Source organism: Lupinus angustifolius, chromosome LG07 (assembly GCF_001865875.1).
Source record: "Lupinus angustifolius cultivar Tanjil chromosome LG07, LupAngTanjil_v1.0, whole genome shotgun sequence".
Taxonomy (NCBI): Eukaryota; Viridiplantae; Streptophyta; class Magnoliopsida; order Fabales; family Fabaceae; genus Lupinus; species Lupinus angustifolius.
The window spans coordinates 12,733,537-12,754,957 of NC_032015.1; the positions used below are offsets into that span (position 1 = coordinate 12,733,537).

General features: G+C 35.0%; 1 protein-coding gene across 1 annotated transcript; it reads left to right on the forward strand.

Moving 5' to 3' along the window:
• On the forward strand, nt 201-7,158 carry LOC109352944 (dentin sialophosphoprotein-like). Its single transcript, XM_019595129.1, has 12 exons — nt 201-362; nt 488-547; nt 1,074-2,075; nt 2,164-2,367; nt 3,039-3,065; nt 3,191-3,250; nt 3,777-3,978; nt 4,069-4,778; nt 4,867-5,070; nt 5,313-6,257; nt 6,321-6,800; nt 6,870-7,158. The coding sequence occupies exons 2-12, from the start codon at nt 505-507 to the stop codon at nt 6,995-6,997; spliced, it is 4,005 nt and encodes a 1,334-aa protein (XP_019450674.1). The 5' UTR covers nt 201-362; nt 488-504; the 3' UTR covers nt 6,998-7,158.

The following is a 21,421-nucleotide window of genomic DNA, read 5'->3' on the forward strand; positions in this document are numbered from 1 at the left end:
GAGATTGAGTGTAAATAATGTAACTTAATTTGGGTGTAAGCGGATCCCTCCTCATATATATATATATATATATACCACAATAATCAAACCTTAATCCACTAGGTGAGTTCGACTGCATGGAACGAATATCGATATAATGCATTAATTTTCATTTGATTTACTAATCATATATGTGTTCCATTACTTAAAGGATATGCCTATTTGGCAGACAACTGAACCCAAAATGAGGCTTGTACTGTAAGCAATACCAAGTTAATACTAGCTGTTGGATCAAATATAAACACCCTGTAACTATCACACAAACCAACCTGTCCTCAAATGTTTAAAGCTATGAGGATGTGAGTATCATCATCACAGTCATGGTATGTTATAGCATTCTTGTTCTTTCAGACTCATTTTCTTTGCTATATCTTCCACTATAAGAAGCAAATCAATTGTGTGGGAATTGTGTCCTAATAATCTCCATACTTTGCTTATATTGTTGCAGGATTTGGAAAACTGAGCATGGGCAACGAAATGGGTAATAATAACACATCTACTATCAAAGGTATGAGTTCTCTTATTAGAATGCTGAAGAAATTTTGGTGAGAAAATATGTTCAACACGGATACTGTATAGATATTATGACACTTTTGGATACTCTAGTGATACCTGTATCATACAAATTTTCACTTTTATTTTTAATTCTTTTATACACTATAGATGAAATTAGCACAATAGTTTGGTAAATCATAGCACTTTATTATGTTTACAATAACACAAGCTAACTGTTAATAAGACAAAGATATAACATGTTAATTTTATACATTATACCTTATACCTTATCTACCTCCAGTCTTATAATTTTTAAAGTATGTCACATGTCTATGTTCGTGATCCATCTCATATGTCCAAAATGTCAAATGTTCGATTCCTGAGAGTGACACTCATTCGGAGGGATAATCACGCACCTCAAAAGGCTGAGGGGATATCCTTAGTTATATAAAAAAAATATCAATTTCATGTGTCGCGATGCAGATTAGAATTTTATTTTCAATTCTTCTCTCCTTTTTAATTTCATTTCCATTTTGCAGAGGAAGATAACATTAGTGAAGCTGAGAAAAAGACTCTCTCACAAGATACAAGTGAAGTTGAAAATGGTGTATCAGAAGATGTTGATGCTGACAGTGCCAACAAAGAAATTCAGCCTACTCTTACATCTATAGGAAAAGATGATGCAATAGAAAATGCTGCAGAAGCTTCCAATGATGCAACAACTGAACCTGGCAAAGATACATGGAAAGAAGATAATCATGCAGATGATGTAAAAGGAAATATTCAAACAGTTTCAACAGCTGAATCAAAAGATGTTCAGGAAAATGATACATATTTTGCATCTAGGAATACAAGCATGAACTCTTTCGAAGGAGATACTCGTGCAAGCGACACGAGTATGAAAAATCAAATGCATCCAACAACTGAAGCAGAATATGTTCAGGAGAAACATACAATACTGGCTTCTGATTGTTCAGCAATTGAAAATGAAGAAGATACATTACATGCTGATATTTATGCAGATGATGTGAAAGAGAAAATTCATATGATTCCAACAGATGAAGCCAAAGATGTCGAGGAAGAAGCTACAGAGATCATTTCTAAAAATACTGAAAGCATGCTTGAGAATGATTCATTGGAAGGGGATACTAATTCAAGTAATGTGAGTATGGAGAATCAAATGCATCCAGAATCCGAAGCCGAAGATGAAGATGTTCCAGAGAAACCTACAGGACTGGATTCTGAGTACTATACAATAAGTTTATTTAGAAAAGATTTATTGAAAGGAGATATTGCTTATGCAGATGATAATAATGTAGATCATGAAAAACAACCAACTCCGGACGGTAAAGATGATCAGGAAATAGCTTCAAAGTTGGGTTTTGATGATAAAACAAGTGAATCTCAAGATCAACCTCAGGAAGATAAACAAGATGCAGATGTTGTGATTCTTATGGCCAATGGCATAGATGTTCAAGGAAAAGATACCATCTTGGCTTCAGATGATCTGTTGAATTCGAGAACTTGTTTTGATGGTACAGGTTAGTAATTTCTTTCTGAATGATGCATATCAAACAACATGAAGTAATTTGGTAACACTGCAAGATAATCATGTATTATGTTCTATAGTGCATGTTATACCTGAAGGTAGACAACCTGAAAAGTCTCTAAATACTGGACCAGTTGATGCTGAAGATGAAAACCATGAGATGTTGTCAAGTTTTTCGCTGGAAGGGAGTGAAGAACATGAGAAACGAAACAAGTCATGTTTGACGAAGCCTTTGTTGATAACACATGATCTTCTTGATAATAATGAGCCTTCAATCAAACAAGGTTAGGACACTTCAGCTGACCATATTTTGATAGCCATGTCCATCTTTACTCGATTTGTTAGATTATAGCAATTGCTGAAACAATACTAAGATTCTAATATTACAAATAGAGTAAAGATAGACATGGCTATAATCTCAGTGTTGTTTCAGCTGACCATGTTTTCATAGCCATGATTTACGTCCAATTTAAGTTACATGAGTTACACTCAATCTCAGTTATTCATTTTTATAAATATAACAGACAAACGAGCGACTAAAATAAATATGATGAGAGAGAAAAAAATTAAATAAATTTCAAGTTTCACCAATTTGGTCGGTTGGATCTAAGAAAATGAATGAGATTGAGTGTAAATAATGTAACTTAATTTGGGTGTAAGCGGATCCCTCCTCATATATATATATATATATATACCACAATAATCAAACCTTAATCCACTAGGTGAGTTCGACTGCATGGAACGAATATCGATATAATGCATTAATTTTCATTTGATTTACTAATCATATATGTGTTCCATTACTTAAAGGATATGCCTATTTGGCAGACAACTGAACCCAAAATGAGGCTTGTACTGTAAGCAATACCAAGTTAATACTAGCTGTTGGATCAAATATAAACACCCTGTAACTATCACACAAACCAACCTGTCCTCAAATGTTTAAAGCTATGAGGATGTGAGTATCATCATCACAGTCATGGTATGTTATAGCATTCTTGTTCTTTCAGACTCATTTTCTTTGCTATATCTTCCACTATAAGAAGCAAATCAATTGTGTGGGAATTGTGTCCTAATAATCTCCATACTTTGCTTATATTGTTGCAGGATTTGGAAAACTGAGCATGGGCAACGAAATGGGTAATAATAACACATCTACTATCAAAGGTATGAGTTCTCTTATTAGAATGCTGAAGAAATTTTGGTGAGAAAATATGTTCAACACGGATACTGTATAGATATTATGACACTTTTGGATACTCTAGTGATACCTGTATCATACAAATTTTCACTTTTATTTTTAATTCTTTTATACACTATAGATGAAATTAGCACAATAGTTTGGTAAATCATAGCACTTTATTATGTTTACAATAACACAAGCTAACTGTTAATAAGACAAAGATATAACATGTTAATTTTATACATTATACCTTATACCTTATCTACCTCCAGTCTTATAATTTTTAAAGTATGTCACATGTCTATGTTCGTGATCCATCTCATATGTCCAAAATGTCAAATGTTCGATTCCTGAGAGTGACACTCATTCGGAGGGATAATCACGCACCTCAAAAGGCTGAGGGGATATCCTTAGTTATATAAAAAAAATATCAATTTCATGTGTCGCGATGCAGATTAGAATTTTATTTTCAATTCTTCTCTCCTTTTTAATTTCATTTCCATTTTGCAGAGGAAGATAACATTAGTGAAGCTGAGAAAAAGACTCTCTCACAAGATACAAGTGAAGTTGAAAATGGTGTATCAGAAGATGTTGATGCTGACAGTGCCAACAAAGAAATTCAGCCTACTCTTACATCTATAGGAAAAGATGATGCAATAGAAAATGCTGCAGAAGCTTCCAATGATGCAACAACTGAACCTGGCAAAGATACATGGAAAGAAGATAATCATGCAGATGATGTAAAAGGAAATATTCAAACAGTTTCAACAGCTGAATCAAAAGATGTTCAGGAAAATGATACATATTTTGCATCTAGGAATACAAGCATGAACTCTTTCGAAGGAGATACTCGTGCAAGCGACACGAGTATGAAAAATCAAATGCATCCAACAACTGAAGCAGAATATGTTCAGGAGAAACATACAATACTGGCTTCTGATTGTTCAGCAATTGAAAATGAAGAAGATACATTACATGCTGATATTTATGCAGATGATGTGAAAGAGAAAATTCATATGATTCCAACAGATGAAGCCAAAGATGTCGAGGAAGAAGCTACAGAGATCATTTCTAAAAATACTGAAAGCATGCTTGAGAATGATTCATTGGAAGGGGATACTAATTCAAGTAATGTGAGTATGGAGAATCAAATGCATCCAGAATCCGAAGCCGAAGATGAAGATGTTCCAGAGAAACCTACAGGACTGGATTCTGAGTACTATACAATAAGTTTATTTAGAAAAGATTTATTGAAAGGAGATATTGCTTATGCAGATGATAATAATGTAGATCATGAAAAACAACCAACTCCGGACGGTAAAGATGATCAGGAAATAGCTTCAAAGTTGGGTTTTGATGATAAAACAAGTGAATCTCAAGATCAACCTCAGGAAGATAAACAAGATGCAGATGTTGTGATTCTTATGGCCAATGGCATAGATGTTCAAGGAAAAGATACCATCTTGGCTTCAGATGATCTGTTGAATTCGAGAACTTGTTTTGATGGTACAGGTTAGTAATTTCTTTCTGAATGATGCATATCAAACAACATGAAGTAATTTGGTAACACTGCAAGATAATCATGTATTATGTTCTATAGTGCATGTTATACCTGAAGGTAGACAACCTGAAAAGTCTCTAAATACTGGACCAGTTGATGCTGAAGATGAAAACCATGAGATGTTGTCAAGTTTTTCGCTGGAAGGGAGTGAAGAACATGAGAAACGAAACAAGTCATGTTTGACGAAGCCTTTGTTGATAACACATGATCTTCTTGATAATAATGAGCCTTCAATCAAACAAGGTTAGGACACTTCAGCTGACCATATTTTGATAGCCATGTCCATCTTTACTCGATTTGTTAGATTATAGCAATTGCTGAAACAATACTAAGATTCTAATATTACAAATAGAGTAAAGATAGACATGGCTATAATCTCAGTGTTGTTTCAGCTGACCATGTTTTCATAGCCATGTCCATCTAATTTGTTAGATTATTGCATGGTGACAACTTTAGACCTCTTCATTGTCTTTCTTGATTTTTAGCAGATACTGAGGAAACTACAGTTTCAACATTGAATTCTGTGCATGTGTCAAATGATTCAGAACTTCAAGAACCGCCAAATGTACATTCCGATCATGATGAGCATGTCGAAGTTTTGTCTGAAGAATCACACCAAGGAAGTGTATCACTGATAAAAGATAATTTTATAGATACTAATTCTCATGTTGAGCAGATTAAGGACGAGACTTCAGAAAAGGAAATAGAATCCGAAGAAAAACTGTTATGGGCAGAAAATTCAGCTAGTAGAGATGGAAATGAGTTTGGAAGTGATTCGATAGAAAGTACAGGAATAACATCTGATTCTCCAAGTATTGGCAACAAGAATGGTAATATACTGACCAAGTTCAATTATATTACCACGGATTCCCTAATATCACTTCCTGAATCTTTTGTTGTAGATAATACACTGAAGTCTAACCATGAGGAAAATGGTAAGGTAATTCGCGATGAAAGTATAACATGCTATTCATACAATTGCAGCCTCGATCGTTGCAAGGAAGAGACACTGGAAGAGTTTAAGGCTAGCATAGTCGATGCACATGTTGTGACAGCAGGGTCTAATGGAGACTACAATGGAGAAAGTAACACAGTACCTGCTTCTGATGTCTCTTGGATTTCCAACACTGATGAAGTTGAAGAACCTAAAGTCGGCGAGGGTGGTATCCAATTTGATGCACATGTAAACAACTGCAAGCCTTCTGATGAAACTAACTTTGTTTCAGAACCAGAACATTCTGTGGTTCCTGAGGCTGAAATGGTTTCTCTTATTGGAGGGTCAAATGTTGTTGATTGCAGACATAAAAGTGGAGAGAATTATAAGACCAAAATGGATGAAACCAATGGAAAATCAGAAGCTTCATATGCCGATTTCGAAACTTCAGAGGGGACAGAGATATCAGAAGAATGCAATTCTGATTTGGTGACTTTAAATCAGGAAGAATATTTTACCTTGCAGAATTCTTCTTCTTTGTTACATATCTATGATTCTTCAAATGTAACAGTTCCATCCCTGGACTTGGTTGATGATGAATCATTTGAGAATGAAGGGGAAATTTATTCACTTCATATAGAATCAACTTCATTGAAAGAAGCAAAACTAACTTCTTCAGCAGCCACTATGTCCAGTGAAGAACCATGTTCAAACAATTCTATATTTGCCAGTGGTGGTTATGAAACAAGAGAAATGGTAACAAGGTTCAGTACTGAATCAGAATCTGATAACCCAAACTTCTCTTCTCTGATACAAAAATCACCAAGCTTCAATCTCAACCTCCAAATCGAAGTGCGGCCGGAAGAATCGGATCAAGCTCCACTTAAGTTGGAAATTGAAAGAATACCAAACCAGGCTAGTCTAAATCTCATCAACAACTCAATGCCTAACGTGGAATATGGTAAGTGCATGTTACAAAATGAAGAAGTGGCAGTGGAAGAAAAAATAGTAACTATGGAAAGAAGTTACTCGGAAAAATATAAAGCTCCATTCACAGGTCTCTTAAAAGAAGAAGAATCACATCTTCATGTCATGCCACAGATACAAGATAACCATTCTGGCGCAATGAAAGATGTGAAGGAAGTATTGTCTACTTCTCCGAAAGGAAAAGAAAAGCGCAGGGCGAGGTCTTCATTCTTCAGCACCTGCATGTGTTGTACAACTGTGGCAAATTAAAACCTTCAGAGTTACACTTACACTTCTCTTATGCTTCTCTCTGTGTGAATTTAATTTTTTTGGTTTTTCTGAAAGTGAACTTTTGATCTGGAGTGATATTTGATTGGCAGCATGGTTAGATCAACCAACAGTGAGTGCAATGAAGCAGCCATAGTCTTTCATTTTCGGTTACTATTTCTTGTGAAGTTTTACTTTGATTGAGAGATTTTGTAAATGTATAAAGAGCATGCAGAGGGAACTTAGGCAACTTTTATGCCTTTGATTCTAAGTTATAAGACTTCTTTATTTGTTTGTTTTACCATGATTTTGGGGAGTTATTATCATAACTGAGAAGAATGGATCATTATTTTTATTTTCATCTTTGTGGCAACATCAATTGTACAAATTAAATAGAAACATGTCATGATACGGCTTTCGGAGTTTCAGCCGAATTTGATATTTGATGTTTCTCTAATTTCTGTTTGATTAAACTCAAACCATAAGTATACAAAAGATAATTTACTATTGTGTTTTCTCCTATCATTTTTTCCTTTCAGATTCTGAAGCACTTGACTAAACTATCTCTAGCTCTGACTCTAATCCTTTGTCACCTAATAAGTACTGCCAGATATTTCAAGGCCATTTATACTAGAAAATATAAACATATGTATCTGGATTGGTAGAGAGGTATTCTTAGCAAAGCTTACCACTGTTGTCATTCAGGTTAAAGAAACAAATTGCATGCACTATATAAGTTTATGCTACTAGTGAAGCTATTGCAAAATTTAGACACTATTTGTAAGGCCAAAAAATTGAAGTAAAACTGACCAGGACCTTGAGAGGCCTAATTGTTCAACAGGTTTGGCTGCATAAATTTCTGGGGTATGATTTCATAATTGAACACAAACCTGGAAAGGATAATGTGGCTGATGATGCATCATCCAGGTAATGTTTTATGCCTTGGTCTCAAGTCTCAACCAAAGTTAGACATTACCCCCATTCATAGCAATGTCATTGCTTTAGATCCTAAGTTGTAATAACTATGCCACACACACTAACTATTCAAACACAAGATCAGCTATTTTATTTGAAAGGTAGGTTGGTTATTCCTCAAAACTATTCTTTATATCAACATATCTTACTAAAGAACCAAGCTCTCCTATTGGAGCCCACTCTGGAATTGCAAGAAGGCAAGGATAGCTTCTTAATTTTATTGGCATGATGTAGAGGATATTAGAGTTTGTTCAACAATTATCTATATGTCATTAAGCAACATCTTCTATCAGATTGTGCTAGTCTGCTACAGTTGTCATATTGAATTATCTTGCCTATAAAAGGAGCAGCCATAATAAAGAAGCTTAATCACAGCATCAACAAAACATCATAAACACAAGTAGTGAGTGAGTGAATATTTTGGTGAGAATTATTGTTTCATTTCAGAGTATTTGTGAGAAAAAATATTGTTCTTTTTCCTTACTTGAGGAGGTTTTTCCACATAAATATTGTGTGATCATTTTTCTTGCTCTCTAACTTGCTTTCCTTTAATTTCTGATTGAATTGATCATTTGCCTTCATATAGTGTTGATATCCTAATAAATGGTATCAAAGATCTTATTCAGTTGGGAATTTCAAAATGTCTACTAAATTTGACATGGAGAAGTTTGATGATAAGAATTAGCTTTTCGATTTGGCGAGTCCAAATGAAGATCATTCTCACTCAGAATGGACTAATGAAAGCTTTAGATGGGAAGTCGAAGAGACCAGATCCCATGATAGATGACCAATGAGACGAGGTGGATGAAAAACGCTTTCACCAATCTGGCTTTGCTTGTCCAGGAGGTTTTCTGCAAAGTAGCTAATGAAACAACCATTGCGACTTTGTGGATAAAGTTAAAAACTTTATATATGATTGAGTCTCATGAACAAGCTTAGTCTCAAAGAGTGGTTATATACCATTCGAATGGTCGAATTTACTTGATGAGTTTAACTCTATTATATATATATATGCAATATGTTAATATTAAAATTGAAGATGAGTATAAAATTGTTTTTTTGGTGCAATGATTCAGTCTTTAGATAACAACAATACAAGTTATGGGTCTGAGCTGATGTAAAGAGGTTGGGAAACATGACTATATATTTATGTTATGTAAAACTAATGTAAAAAAGGAGAATAATAGCTAAACACAAATCCTAATTATGTATTATATAGTGATAGTCTCTCAATGCTCCCATGGATGTAGGCACAATTAACCGAACCTCGTTACCAAATCTCTTCTGTTATTCTCTTATCTCTACTCTTCTACAACTTGATTGTTTGCTTGTTCCCAATAATTGGTACCTGATGACTCTTAATCTAGGTGCCAAATTTGAGGTGGGGAAGTTCGATAGAACTGATAATTTCATATTGTGGCAAAGAAGAATTAAGGAAGTGTTGGCTCAACAAGGTCTATCAAAGGCGCTGCGTGAGAATAAACGAAATGGTATGGATCAACTGGATTGTGAAGAGTTGAAGGAGAAGGTTGTGCGAACCATATGACTCTGTCTATCAAATGAGCTAATGTATCATGTTATGGATTTGATGTCACCAACAGAGGTATGGAAGACATTAGAGAAGTGGTTTATGCCCAAGTCTCTAACAAATAAGTTGTATTTGAAACAGAGACTCTCTCACCTAAAGATGTAGGAGAGTGCTGATTTGCAACAATACCTTAACACTTTAATTAGGTGATCAATGACTTACAGAAACTTGATGTGAAGGTTGAAGATGAGGATAAAACAATAATATTGTTGTGTTCTTTGCCAAATTTCTATGAACTGTTAGATGCCTCTCATTACTATGCCTTAAAAGAATTTTATGACTATTTTATGGCTCTCTTTAAGGGCATTTTATGTCATTTTTATGACTTTGTTTCCAAGCATCCAATGCTTGGAATCCAAGATACCAAGACTTTGCTTGCCTATAAAAGGACACATATAGAGAGCTTCAAAATCATCTTCACAACACACAACATCTCTTTCATTTACACATATATTGTGAGTGCATTCTTGGTGAGAATTCTTGTTCCATTTGAGAGAGTATTTGTGAGAAAAAATATTGTCATTTGTCCTCATCATTATAAGAGGATTTCTTGTACTCTTCTTTTTTACATAGTGGAATTTTGCTCTTGATCGCCCGTGGTTTTTTTCCTCTCACACTGAGGGGTTTTTCCACGTTAAATCTTGTGTGTTATTTTCTTTATCCTTTACTTGCTTCTCTTTTGTTCTCAATTGATTCAATCCTGTGCTTCCGCATTGTGCTCTAACCTTAACAAGTGGAATCAGAGCTCTTACTAAATTGAGAATTTCAAAATGTCTGCAAAATTTGACATTGAGAAGTTTGATGGCAAAATTAGCTTTTCTATTTGGCGAGTCCAAATGAGGGCCGTTCTTATCCAGAGCGGATTAAAGAAAGCTTTAGATGGGAAGTCAAAGAAACCAGTTTCCATGACCGATGATCAATGGGACGAGTTGGATGAAAAGGCGCTTTCAACAATTCAACTTTGTTTGTCGAAGGAGGTTCTTCGTGAGGTTGCCAATGAAGAAACCGCTGCGGCTTTGTGGCTGAAGTTAGAAACTTTATACATGACCAAGAGCCTCGCAAACAAGCTTCGTCTCAAAGAACGGTTATACACCATTCGTATGGTTGAAGGTACTCCTATTCAAACTCATCTTGATGAGTTTAATTCTATTATTATGGATATGCAAAATATTGATATTAATATTGAAGATGAAGACAAAGCTGTTTTGTTGGTTGTCTCTTTACCTTCTACCTATAAGCACTTCAAAGAAATCATGTTGTATGGAAATAATGATACCTTATCCTTTGAAGATGTTAAATCTAATTTATTGTCCAAAGAAAAATTTGATCTTGAAGTTAATTCTGTGGACAAGGGTGAGGGCTTAAGTGTTCGAGGTAGAACTCAAGAAAAAGGGAGTACCAATTATAAAAAGTTCAGATCCAAATCCAGAGGTCGCAAATCCAACAAAACTTGTCGCTATTGCAAGAAACCGGGGCATGACATTCCTGATTGTTTTATCTTAAAGAAAAAACAAGAAAAACAAGATAAGGGAAAATTTCAACAATCCTCTGAAGCTGCTAATATTGAAGCCAATTCTGACGGTGATATTCTTTTATCTGTTGTCTCTTATAATAATAGGAGTAAAACAGAATGGATTCTTGATTCTGGATGTACTTTTCATATGTGTCCTTATAAGGACTTATTCACCACTTTTGAACATGTTGACAGTGGTGTTGTTTTGATGGGCAATGATACCCAATGCAAAGTTGCAGGAATAGGTACTATTCAGATCAAGGCTCATGACGGTGTTGTCAGAACCTTGGCTAATGTCCGCTATATTCCAGATTTGAAGCGGAACTTAATTTCTCTTGGCACCCTAGAGTCTCTCGGGTGTAGGTATTCAGCTGAAGGTGGAGTTCTAAAGGTATTGAAAGGTGCTATGGTATTATTGAAAGCTAACCGGATTGGTAGTTTATATGTCTTGCAAGGTTCTGTTGTGACAGGTTCAACAGCTGTATCTTCTTCAATGCATGATAATGACATTACCAAATTATGGCACATGCGCCTGGGCCATATGAGTGAAAAAGGTATGCACCTTCTAAGCAAACAAGGTCATCTTGGTAAACATGGCATTGGTAAATTGGATTTTTGTAAACATTGTGTTTTTGGGAAACAGAAAAAGGTTAGTTTCTCCACTGCAACTCACCGTACCAAAGGTATTCTTGATTATATTCATTCTGACCTTTGGGGGCCTTCTAAATTTCCTTCTCATGGAGGATGTCGCTATATGATGACCATCATTGATGATTTTTCTCGCAAAGTTTGGGTTTATTTTCTGCAGCATAAAAATGAGACTTTCTCCACTTTCAAGAAGTGGAAAACTCTTGTTGAAACCCAGACAGGGAAGAAAGTGAAGAAGCTTAGAACAGACAATGGATTAGAGTTCTGCAATGGTGATTTTAATGAGTTCTGCACAAAAAATGGTATTGCTAGACACAAAACTATTCCAAGAAATCCTCAACAAAATGGTGTTGCAGAACGGATGAACAGGACTCTACTTGAGAGAGTTCGTTGTATGCTCTCAAATGCTGGGTTATGGCATCGGCGTGAATTTTGGGCTGAAGCAGCATCTACTGCTTGTTACCTGGTTAATCGTTCTCCACATTCAGCACTTGATTTCAAAATCCCAGAAGAAATTTGGTCAGGTAATCCTGTTGATTATTCTAACTTAAGAATCTTTGGATGTCCTGCTTATGCACATGTTAATGATGGTAAATTAGCTCCAAGAGCTGTTGAGTGCATATTTCTTGGTTATGCATCTGAGTCTAAAGGATATCGCTTATGGTATTCTGATGCAAAGTCACGGAAATTAATTCTTAGCAGAGATGTGACTTTTAATGAGGATGCATTTTTATCTTCTGGAAAACAATCTATTGTGTCTTCTTCTACTAGTACAGGTAATCTACAGGGTACTAGCGAGAAGGTGGAGTTGATAGTGAAACCTACAGTTCCTAATGTTGATGTTCCATCTTCCTCTACAAATCAATCTAGCATTGATGGCTCTCTTTAAGGGCATTTTATGTCTCTTTTATGACTTTGTTTCCAAGCATCCAATGCTTGGAATCCAAGATACCAAGACTTTGCTTGCCTATAAAAGGACACATATAGAGAGCTTCAAAATCATCTTCACAACACACAACATCTCTTTCATTTACACATATATTGTGAGTGCATTCTTGGTGAGAATTCTTGTTCCATTTGAGAGAGTATTTGTGAGAAAAAATATTGGTATTTGTCCTCATCATTATAAGAGGATTTCTTGTACTCTTCTTTTTTACATAGTGGAATTTTGCTCTTGATCGCCCGTGGTTTTTTTCCTCTCACACTGAGGGGTTTTTCCACGTTAAATCTTGTGTGTTATTTTCTTTATCCTTTACTTGCTTCTCTTTTGTGCTCTATCCTTAACATGAACACTTCGTGACAACATTGACATATAGGAAATAATCAATCAAACTGGATGAGATCATATTTGCGCTTCTGTCCCACACTCAAAGAAGACAAAATGTAGGGGAAGGGTCTCAAGGTGATGGTCTGTATGTAAAAGAGAGCCAAGCGCGTGGGAGGAGACAAGGCAGAGGAGGTCCTACCAAAGAGAAAAGAACAAATTCTAAGATCAGAACACCAGTGGAGTACAAAGACTTACACTTTTAGAAATTTTGTGAGGAACTTAGCATTCAGAGGCACTTTTCAGTGAAAAAGACTCATCAGCAGAATAGTGTTGCAGAGAGGATGAGAGTAGAAAGAGGGCCAAATGTATGAGACTGAATTCTGGACTTTCCAAAGGATTTTGGGCAGAGACACTTAGTATGGCATGTTACGTCATCAATAAATCACCACGGACTTCATTAGATGGTAAAGTTGCAGAAGAAGTATGGATATGTAACCTAGTCAATTATAATATAGTACACATATTTGGTTGTCCTTCTTATGTACATGTACTTAGTGATGAACGATCTACACTTGATCCTAAGTCAAAGAGGTGTATCTTCATTAGATATACCAAAGGTGTGAATGAGTTCAAGTTTTGGGATCCAGTTTCCATAAAAGTGGTATTGAGTAGAGATGTAATGTTTAATGAAGATTTCATGCTGAAACAATCAATTTTGAGAGATGTACTCAAGCCAAATGGAGAGGCTTTAGGATCAAATATTATTCCACTGAGCAATAAAACGGTTCAGTTGAATAAAGGTAAGGAACCATGCACCCAAGGTTGTTAAAGCGTAGAGTCAACCTTGGAGCGGAAAGGTATGGTAGGATCGTAGAAGCGGTGAAACATAACACAAAGTGTAGCTCCACTTAAAATACAAAGTTACATTGAAAAAGACACACATATATATGTATATATCTAAAATAATAACATAGATAAGAACTTAGAAAAACATAAATAATAAGTCAAATTAACATTATACTGTCCAATCAAAAGCACACCAAAATAGTAATAAGACTCATATGTCATAACTTCTAACTCTATATCTAGACATCTAGTCAAGCAAATTGTTCAAGCCATAATCATAATAGTCATCTTCCTCCATAACATCTTCATCACGGTTGTTGTCAAAGTTAGGAATATCCAAATGATCTAAATTAGGATTTTCAATATATTCTAGGGATGCACCAACAACATCATTAACATAAGTACTTGTTCAACTTGAAAACATTCTTCATCATTTGAAGCATCCATATATGAATTTTCTTTATTTTCCACAATCCAATCAACATCTTCCATGCTATACTCTTATGTTTTCCTGAACTTCTTATTCTTTGCCAATTTTGAATTAGCCGTCACACGAACAACATCATTCATGGTCTTTTGTATCAAATGGTTTCTTCTCTTAGTGTGGACCTAAATAATTTTAACTTTAATTAAAACATAGTATTAACTAATTTTAAGAATAAAATACAAAATATAAGGCTAAAATTTTACCATCTCAAAGGCACTCCAATTTCTCTCACAGCCGGAGGAACTACATGTTAAGCTTGACACACAAATGGCAAAATTTTGCAATTCAGAATTTTCATCACCATAAGATTCTCACCATTGAGCTAGAGTTTTGGTTTTAACTCCAGACATGGCTATTGGACTTCTAAAGAACTTTGCCTTATTTTAAAATCCTCAGTTGATCATCAATCTTGTCTATTTCTTCCATATTTCCCACCATCCTTGTAAGACAATCATACAACCCCTTTTAACTTCAACACCAACTTTAAAATTAGGTGCATAATGTAATTTTGGGTTAACGCCTGCAACATGTAGAGGCCTATGTAGTTGGTTGTCCCATCTTTGGTCAATGATTTTCCATATTAGCAAATAACTAAATAATGAAAAACATGAATTAAATTTCAGCATTGTGGTCATTTTATAAGAAAAAGCAACTTGGAGTAAATAAAATGGTATAAATTGACAAAATTTAACTCTTTTTAACATCATTGAAGGCAATTTGTTTCTTCTCTTTAGCTTGGCCAATTGCTTCGTAAATGAAGCCTATGGCAGGCTTCTTATATGAATCCACCAATCAAAGCACTTAGATAAGTGGATAAGCATCATTCAAGCAAACCACAATGTTATTCTAAAACTTTTTATCTATAACCACATTCTCAACGAATCTCTCATCTTTGGTCTTTGCGCATTGACTTGATGTCCATTCATTGGATGTGAACATCCTTATTAATAATTACTTATTATCAACCAATCAACTCAAAGTCAAATATGAAGTGTCAAAACGTATGGCTACAAGTCTAATCAAATGTCTGCCCCTAGTATGATAATGCAATAAGGATATAAGAGAAGTCTTTGAATAGATGTAGGTAGTAACTTTTTTACCATGTTCAATTGTCTTCTTATGGATATGTATCTTCTTCTCAAATTCTTCCAACATTAAGTCAATGCAGTAAGCACCACAAGGTGTCCAGTAAAACTTCATCCTCTTCCTCATCAATATTTCTCTGGTTGCATTTTAGTTTGTTGCATTGTCTGTGATAATTTGGACAACATTTTCTTCAACAACCTCCTAACAATCTCATCCATCATCTTGAAAACCTTGTCGAATGTTTTAGAGAAGTGAGATGCGTCAACAGATTTCCAAAAGATTGTTCCTTTGGGATTATTTACCAAAAAAATTTAGTATAGTGCATCCCACTTTCTTCGAAAAGATTGTCCACTTTCTTTAAATATTTGACTCTAATTTCATGATAGGACTGTGTCTTGAATCTTATACCATGCCTAACAACCAGTTCAAACAACATTGTTGTAAAAAAATGCAACAATTTCTTGACTTGCTTCCTCCCTCAAATTCTTTTTGAAGATGGATTTAATGGTGGGTTTATTGCTCATTTCTCTTCTCTTGAAAATCTCAACAGAAGTTTCAATTTTTTTTTTCTCCTTTTCTTTTTCTAGACCCCTCTTCAACATCACCTCCTCCTTCATAATAATTTTTTTTTTCATTAAAAGATTTTTCTACAATGAGGACATAATTTCAAACATCTCTCTCCTAACATTATCATTGACATTTTTGCAAGGTTCAACATCCTTCTAGGTTCTAGCCAAATGATGTTTCAATCTGTAAATTCCACCATTAAATATCTTTGTACAATATTTGCATTGAATATTTCTTATACTCACATCAATTCAAATACCATGTTTCCACCCCCACATTATTCCTAATTCCTTTAGTATTATTTGGCCCCCTCCCATTTCCTAGAGCATCAGTGGCAGCTGACATGGCTTGTTAAAAAACATAGGGAAAAGATAGAAAAAGGAGTTGGAAGAGCGGTAATGTTTTTGTGGAAGAAAAAAAAAGATTTTGGGTGAAAGAGCATAGTCATGTTGTTATTGTATCATTTGAGAAGAAGAGATGAATGAATAAAGAAATAGTGCAACATGATTTTTCTAGAAATGGGTGAATGAAGTTTTTGATAAAATGCAAAGTTTCCACCATGTGGCAGTAGCTATTTAGAAAGAGATGAAAGATTTCTGAATTTGGGTGGCTGAAGATGAAAGGCTTAGGTTTTTTTTAAATGGGTTGGGCTTAAAATTAGGTTAAAAATGGATTGGGCCTGAACACAAGTAAAAAAAACTTGAAACTACAAAAGACATTTGAAAATGGTGTCTTCTTCTTGAACTCGAAAATGCACATCGATTCAGCGGTTCTATGCTCCAACATGTCGCTTCGCCACATGTCGCCACTAGTTTGCTTTTCTGCCCGTTTCAACATGGTTTCCACCATGAAAAGCGTTGAATCATACTATTCAACGCTTTGGAGCGCGCTTTTGATAACCATGATGCACTAGTTCAAGTCAAGAACATGATGATTCTCAGGCGGAGAGTTCAGGTGTGCAGAAGTATCTACTTGCTAGAGACAGAAATAGACATCTTATCAAACCTCTAGAGAGCTATGAATTTCAAGATATGGATTCATTTGCTCTCCATATCAGTTCATGAGATCCATGTAGCTTTCAAGAGGCTATAAACAACCAGGAGAAAGAACAATGGATGGGTGCCATGATGAAGGATATGAAGTCTTTGCACAAGAACCAAACTTGGGAGCTTGTCCCATTTCCCCATACAAGCGTGCAGTTTGGTGCAAGTGAGTGTACAAGTGGAAGCCAATAGTACCAGAAGAAGAAGAGGAAAAGTTCAAGGCTTGTCTTGTAGCAAATTGGTATTCACAACAGAATGGAGTCGACTACAATAATATTTTCTCCCCAGTGGTGAGACACACTTCTATCAGGGCAATGCTTGCTTGATAGCCAACAGTAGTATGCACTTAGAACATATGGATGTGAAGACTTCCTTTCTCCATGAAGAACTAGAGGAGAAAATTTAGATGACACAACCAGAAGGGTTTAGTATAGCTAGACAAGGTCACTTGGTTTACAAGTTGAAGAAGTATTTATATAGGTTGAAGTAGTCTCCCAGACAGTGGTGCAAGCAGTTTGACACTTATATGTTGAAGCTTAGTTACAAGCACTATGAGTAAGATTGATGTGTTTATATGAGAAGCCTTGTTGATCGCTCTTTTATTTTTCTGCTACTTTATGTTGATGATATGTTGATTGCTACTAATCATTTGTGTGATATCAATGAGCTGAAAGTCATAAGAGGTTAGGAGTTTGACATGAAAGATTTAGGGGCTACTAAGAAGATTCTTGGGATGGAGATTCACAGGGAAATGGGAGATGAAAAACTATGGCTCTCCTAGGAAATCTATGTTGAAAAGATCTTAGAGAGATTTGATATGAGCAATGCTAAAGTAGTAAGCAGTCCATTGACTAATCACTTCAAGTTTTCCCTATATCAGTATCCAAAGACAGATGAAGAGAAGTACATGTCAAAGGTTCCATATGCTAGCATAGTGGGTTTCTTGATGTATGTTATGGTTTGTACTTGACCAGACTTGGCACAAGCAGTTAGTCAAGTGTGTAAGTACATGTCGAAATCAGGGAAGCAACATCGAGAAGCAGCCAAATGGATTTTCATATATTTGAAGGGGACTATAGATCTTGCAAGTGGAGCAATTATATGGAGATCACCAGTTTAGTTTGTTGTTGTTATGTCCACAATTGAAGAAGAGTACATGGCAACTGGTGAAGCTTCTAAGGAAGCCACATGACTTATAGGGCTGGTAAATGAATTAGATATTGGGCAAAGTGGAATTCTGCTACATTATGACAGTCAGGTTGCTATCTTCTTAGCAAAGAACCAGATGTATCATGCTAGGACCAAACATATTGATGTTATATTTCACAAGATTAGAGAGATGGTAGCTTGTGGGTAGATACTATTGCAGAAGGTTCACACTTCAAAAAATGTAGTTGATATGTTAACCAAGCCGATTACCATGGAAAAGTCCAGTAATTGCATGAGCTTGTTGAACATTCATTGATGGAACCAATGGCGGAAGATGGAGATTGATGATATTCCCTAAGGTGGATATTGTTGTGCAATGGCTCAAATTCTCAAGATAACAACAATACAAGTTATGGGCTTGGACTAATGTAAAGGGGTTGGGGTAGAGGGTTATGTATTTATGTTATGTAAACCTAATATAAAATATGAGAATAATAGCTAAACACAAATCCTAATTCTCTAATACATAGTGGTAGTCTCTCAACACTCTCAGAGACATAGGCACAATAGGCCGAACATCGTTACCAAATATGTTGTGGTATTCTCTTATCTCTACTATTTTACTATTTGATTATGCACTTGTTCCTAACAGTTTTGTTGGTTGTCTCTTTATCTTCTACCTATGAACTATGGAGAGAAATTATGTTGTGTGGGAATAATGACCTTATCCTTCGAAGAAGTTAAATCTATTTTATTATCCAAAGACAAATTTGATCTTGAAGGCTTACTGATCGAGGCCGTACCCGATACAAATAATATAACAATTAAAACTGTAGTACTAGGAAGTGACTCCTAGGTCGTTTCCCAAGGACTATCTTTCAAGCAAAGCTTCAAAAACCTTATACTCACACACACAAGGGGGTTTTGTTGTTGGATAGTATGAACATAAATCAAATTCAAAAACAATAGTTAAGCAATGTAATAAAATAGCTAAATCTCTTTGGTTCGTTTGTTCACAACTCAATCCTCGGTTTCAAAAGATTATTTTCAGATTCCAACTATTAACTTCCGAATTTGTTGAGAATCAATTAACTAAGCGATAATCAATTCAAAGTTCTAGAATCTAAACATCAAACTAAGCGAAATCATTAAAAGCATGAAACGATTAACAAATTCACACGAACTAAGCATTCATGCACTAGAAAGAGTAAATGAACTAAGTGAAGATAAACTCAACCAACCAGTTTCTAAGCAATGGCATTAAGCAAACCATATTCAGAAAAGATAGAAGAAATCAACAATAAAGAAACCGAAAATGCATTAATAACTAAACCTCAAGAGTTGTGATACATTACCAAAGGAACTTAGTCCAGAAATTTAGCCTTCCATGGCAATGGAAGAGCAAACCGAAAATGAGAAAATGAAGAAGAGTGAAACCTAGTAGAGCAAAAAGAGGGAAAACCGAAAATACTTTGTGTTTCAAAATGAGGCAAAATGAAGTGTGTGTGTTTGGAGTGGGGAATCTGAATTTAACCCCTCCAACACACATAAACCGAATTGGGCCTAAACAACGGGCCCAAAGCCAAATTACAATACAAACAACTCCTAAATTAAAAATACAATATTCACTTCAACACATATCCTCGACTTCCATAATGCCCAAAATGCCACTGGTGCCAAATGTGATATGTGAAAGTGTGCATGTCAAGAGGAACACTTTGGAAAGCTCTCTTTATATGTCATGGTATTGATGAGGACAACTTGTGCTAATAAGAGCTTGAAGATCACCAACAAATCAACATGCTTTAGTCTTTTGATTGGTACTAGGCTTCTCACGTGTTAGAGGTGAAACTCAATAAAATGAGAGTACTAGTTACAAAAAGCTCAAATCAAAATCTAGGGCATGCAAATTCAACAAAGTTTGTCACTATTGCAAGAAACCTAAGACAATATACCCGATTGTTTTATCGTTAAGAAAAACAAGAAAAAAAAAATTTATACCAATCCTCTAAAGTCGCTAATATTGAAGGAGAATCTATGATTATATTATTTTTGTTGTTGTCTCTTCTAATAAGAGGACTAAAATATAATGTATTCTTGATTTTGAATGTACTTTTCATATGTATCCTCACAAGGACTCATTTACCACTTTTCAACCTGCTCATAGTGGTGTTGTTTTAATAGGTAGTAATATTCAATGCAAGGTCGTATGATTAGGTACTATTCATTTCAATTCCATAGTCACATAATTTGCTCATACTCATATGTACCACGAACCAATTCGTGAAAATCGATTTATGGTTCTTATGCATTTTGAAACACGCTGGCTTTCCAACCAATATGGTAAGGCATAACTTAGAGGGCAAAAAACATAACATGAGGTGGCTACAATATAAGTGAGGAAGAAAGAAAACCCTAATCTAAAATGTACATTTTAATGGAAATATGAGCTTTATTTAACTTACTGATATAAAATGGGTCTTTTTTTAGTTAGAAATGTGTGAAGTGTCATCCTTTAGACATGCTTATATATTTATTTTAAATGTATTTAGTTTAACCTTTTTAATTATTGATAAAATACATAAATAAGTTTTAAAAGTTAAAGTGTATGCACTCAAATGTTCGCTATGATCAAGACTCATTATCGTATTGTCATGACTTTGGCTAATGTTCGCTATATTCTAGATTTGATATGAAACTTGCTTTCTCTTGGCACCCTCGAGTCTCTCGAGTGCAAGTATTCAACTAATGGTGAAGTTCTAAAAGTATCAAAAGATACCATGTATTATTGAAAGCTAACTGAGTTGGTAATTTATATGTCTTGCAAGGCTTTGTTGTGACAGGTTCAATAGATGTATCCTCTTTTATGTGTGATAATGCTATCATCAAATTATGGCACATGTGTATGGTCCAAATGAGTAAAAAAGGCAGTCACCTTTAAAACAATCAATGACTTCTTGGTAAACATGGTATCATTAAGTTAGATTTCTATAAACATTGTGTTTTCCAAAACTAGAATAAAGTTAGTTTCTCCACTTTCTCCACTGCAAGTCACCAAAAGAATTCTTGATTATATTTATTCCAATCTCCGAAACTTCTAAAGTTCATTCTCATGGAGAAAGCCACTATATGATGGCTATGAGTGATGATTTTTTCTCGTGAGGTTTGAATTTATTTTCAATGGCATAAAAATGAGACTTTGTTCACTTTCAAGAAGTGGAAAACATTTGCTAAAACTCAGACATGAAAGAAAGTGAA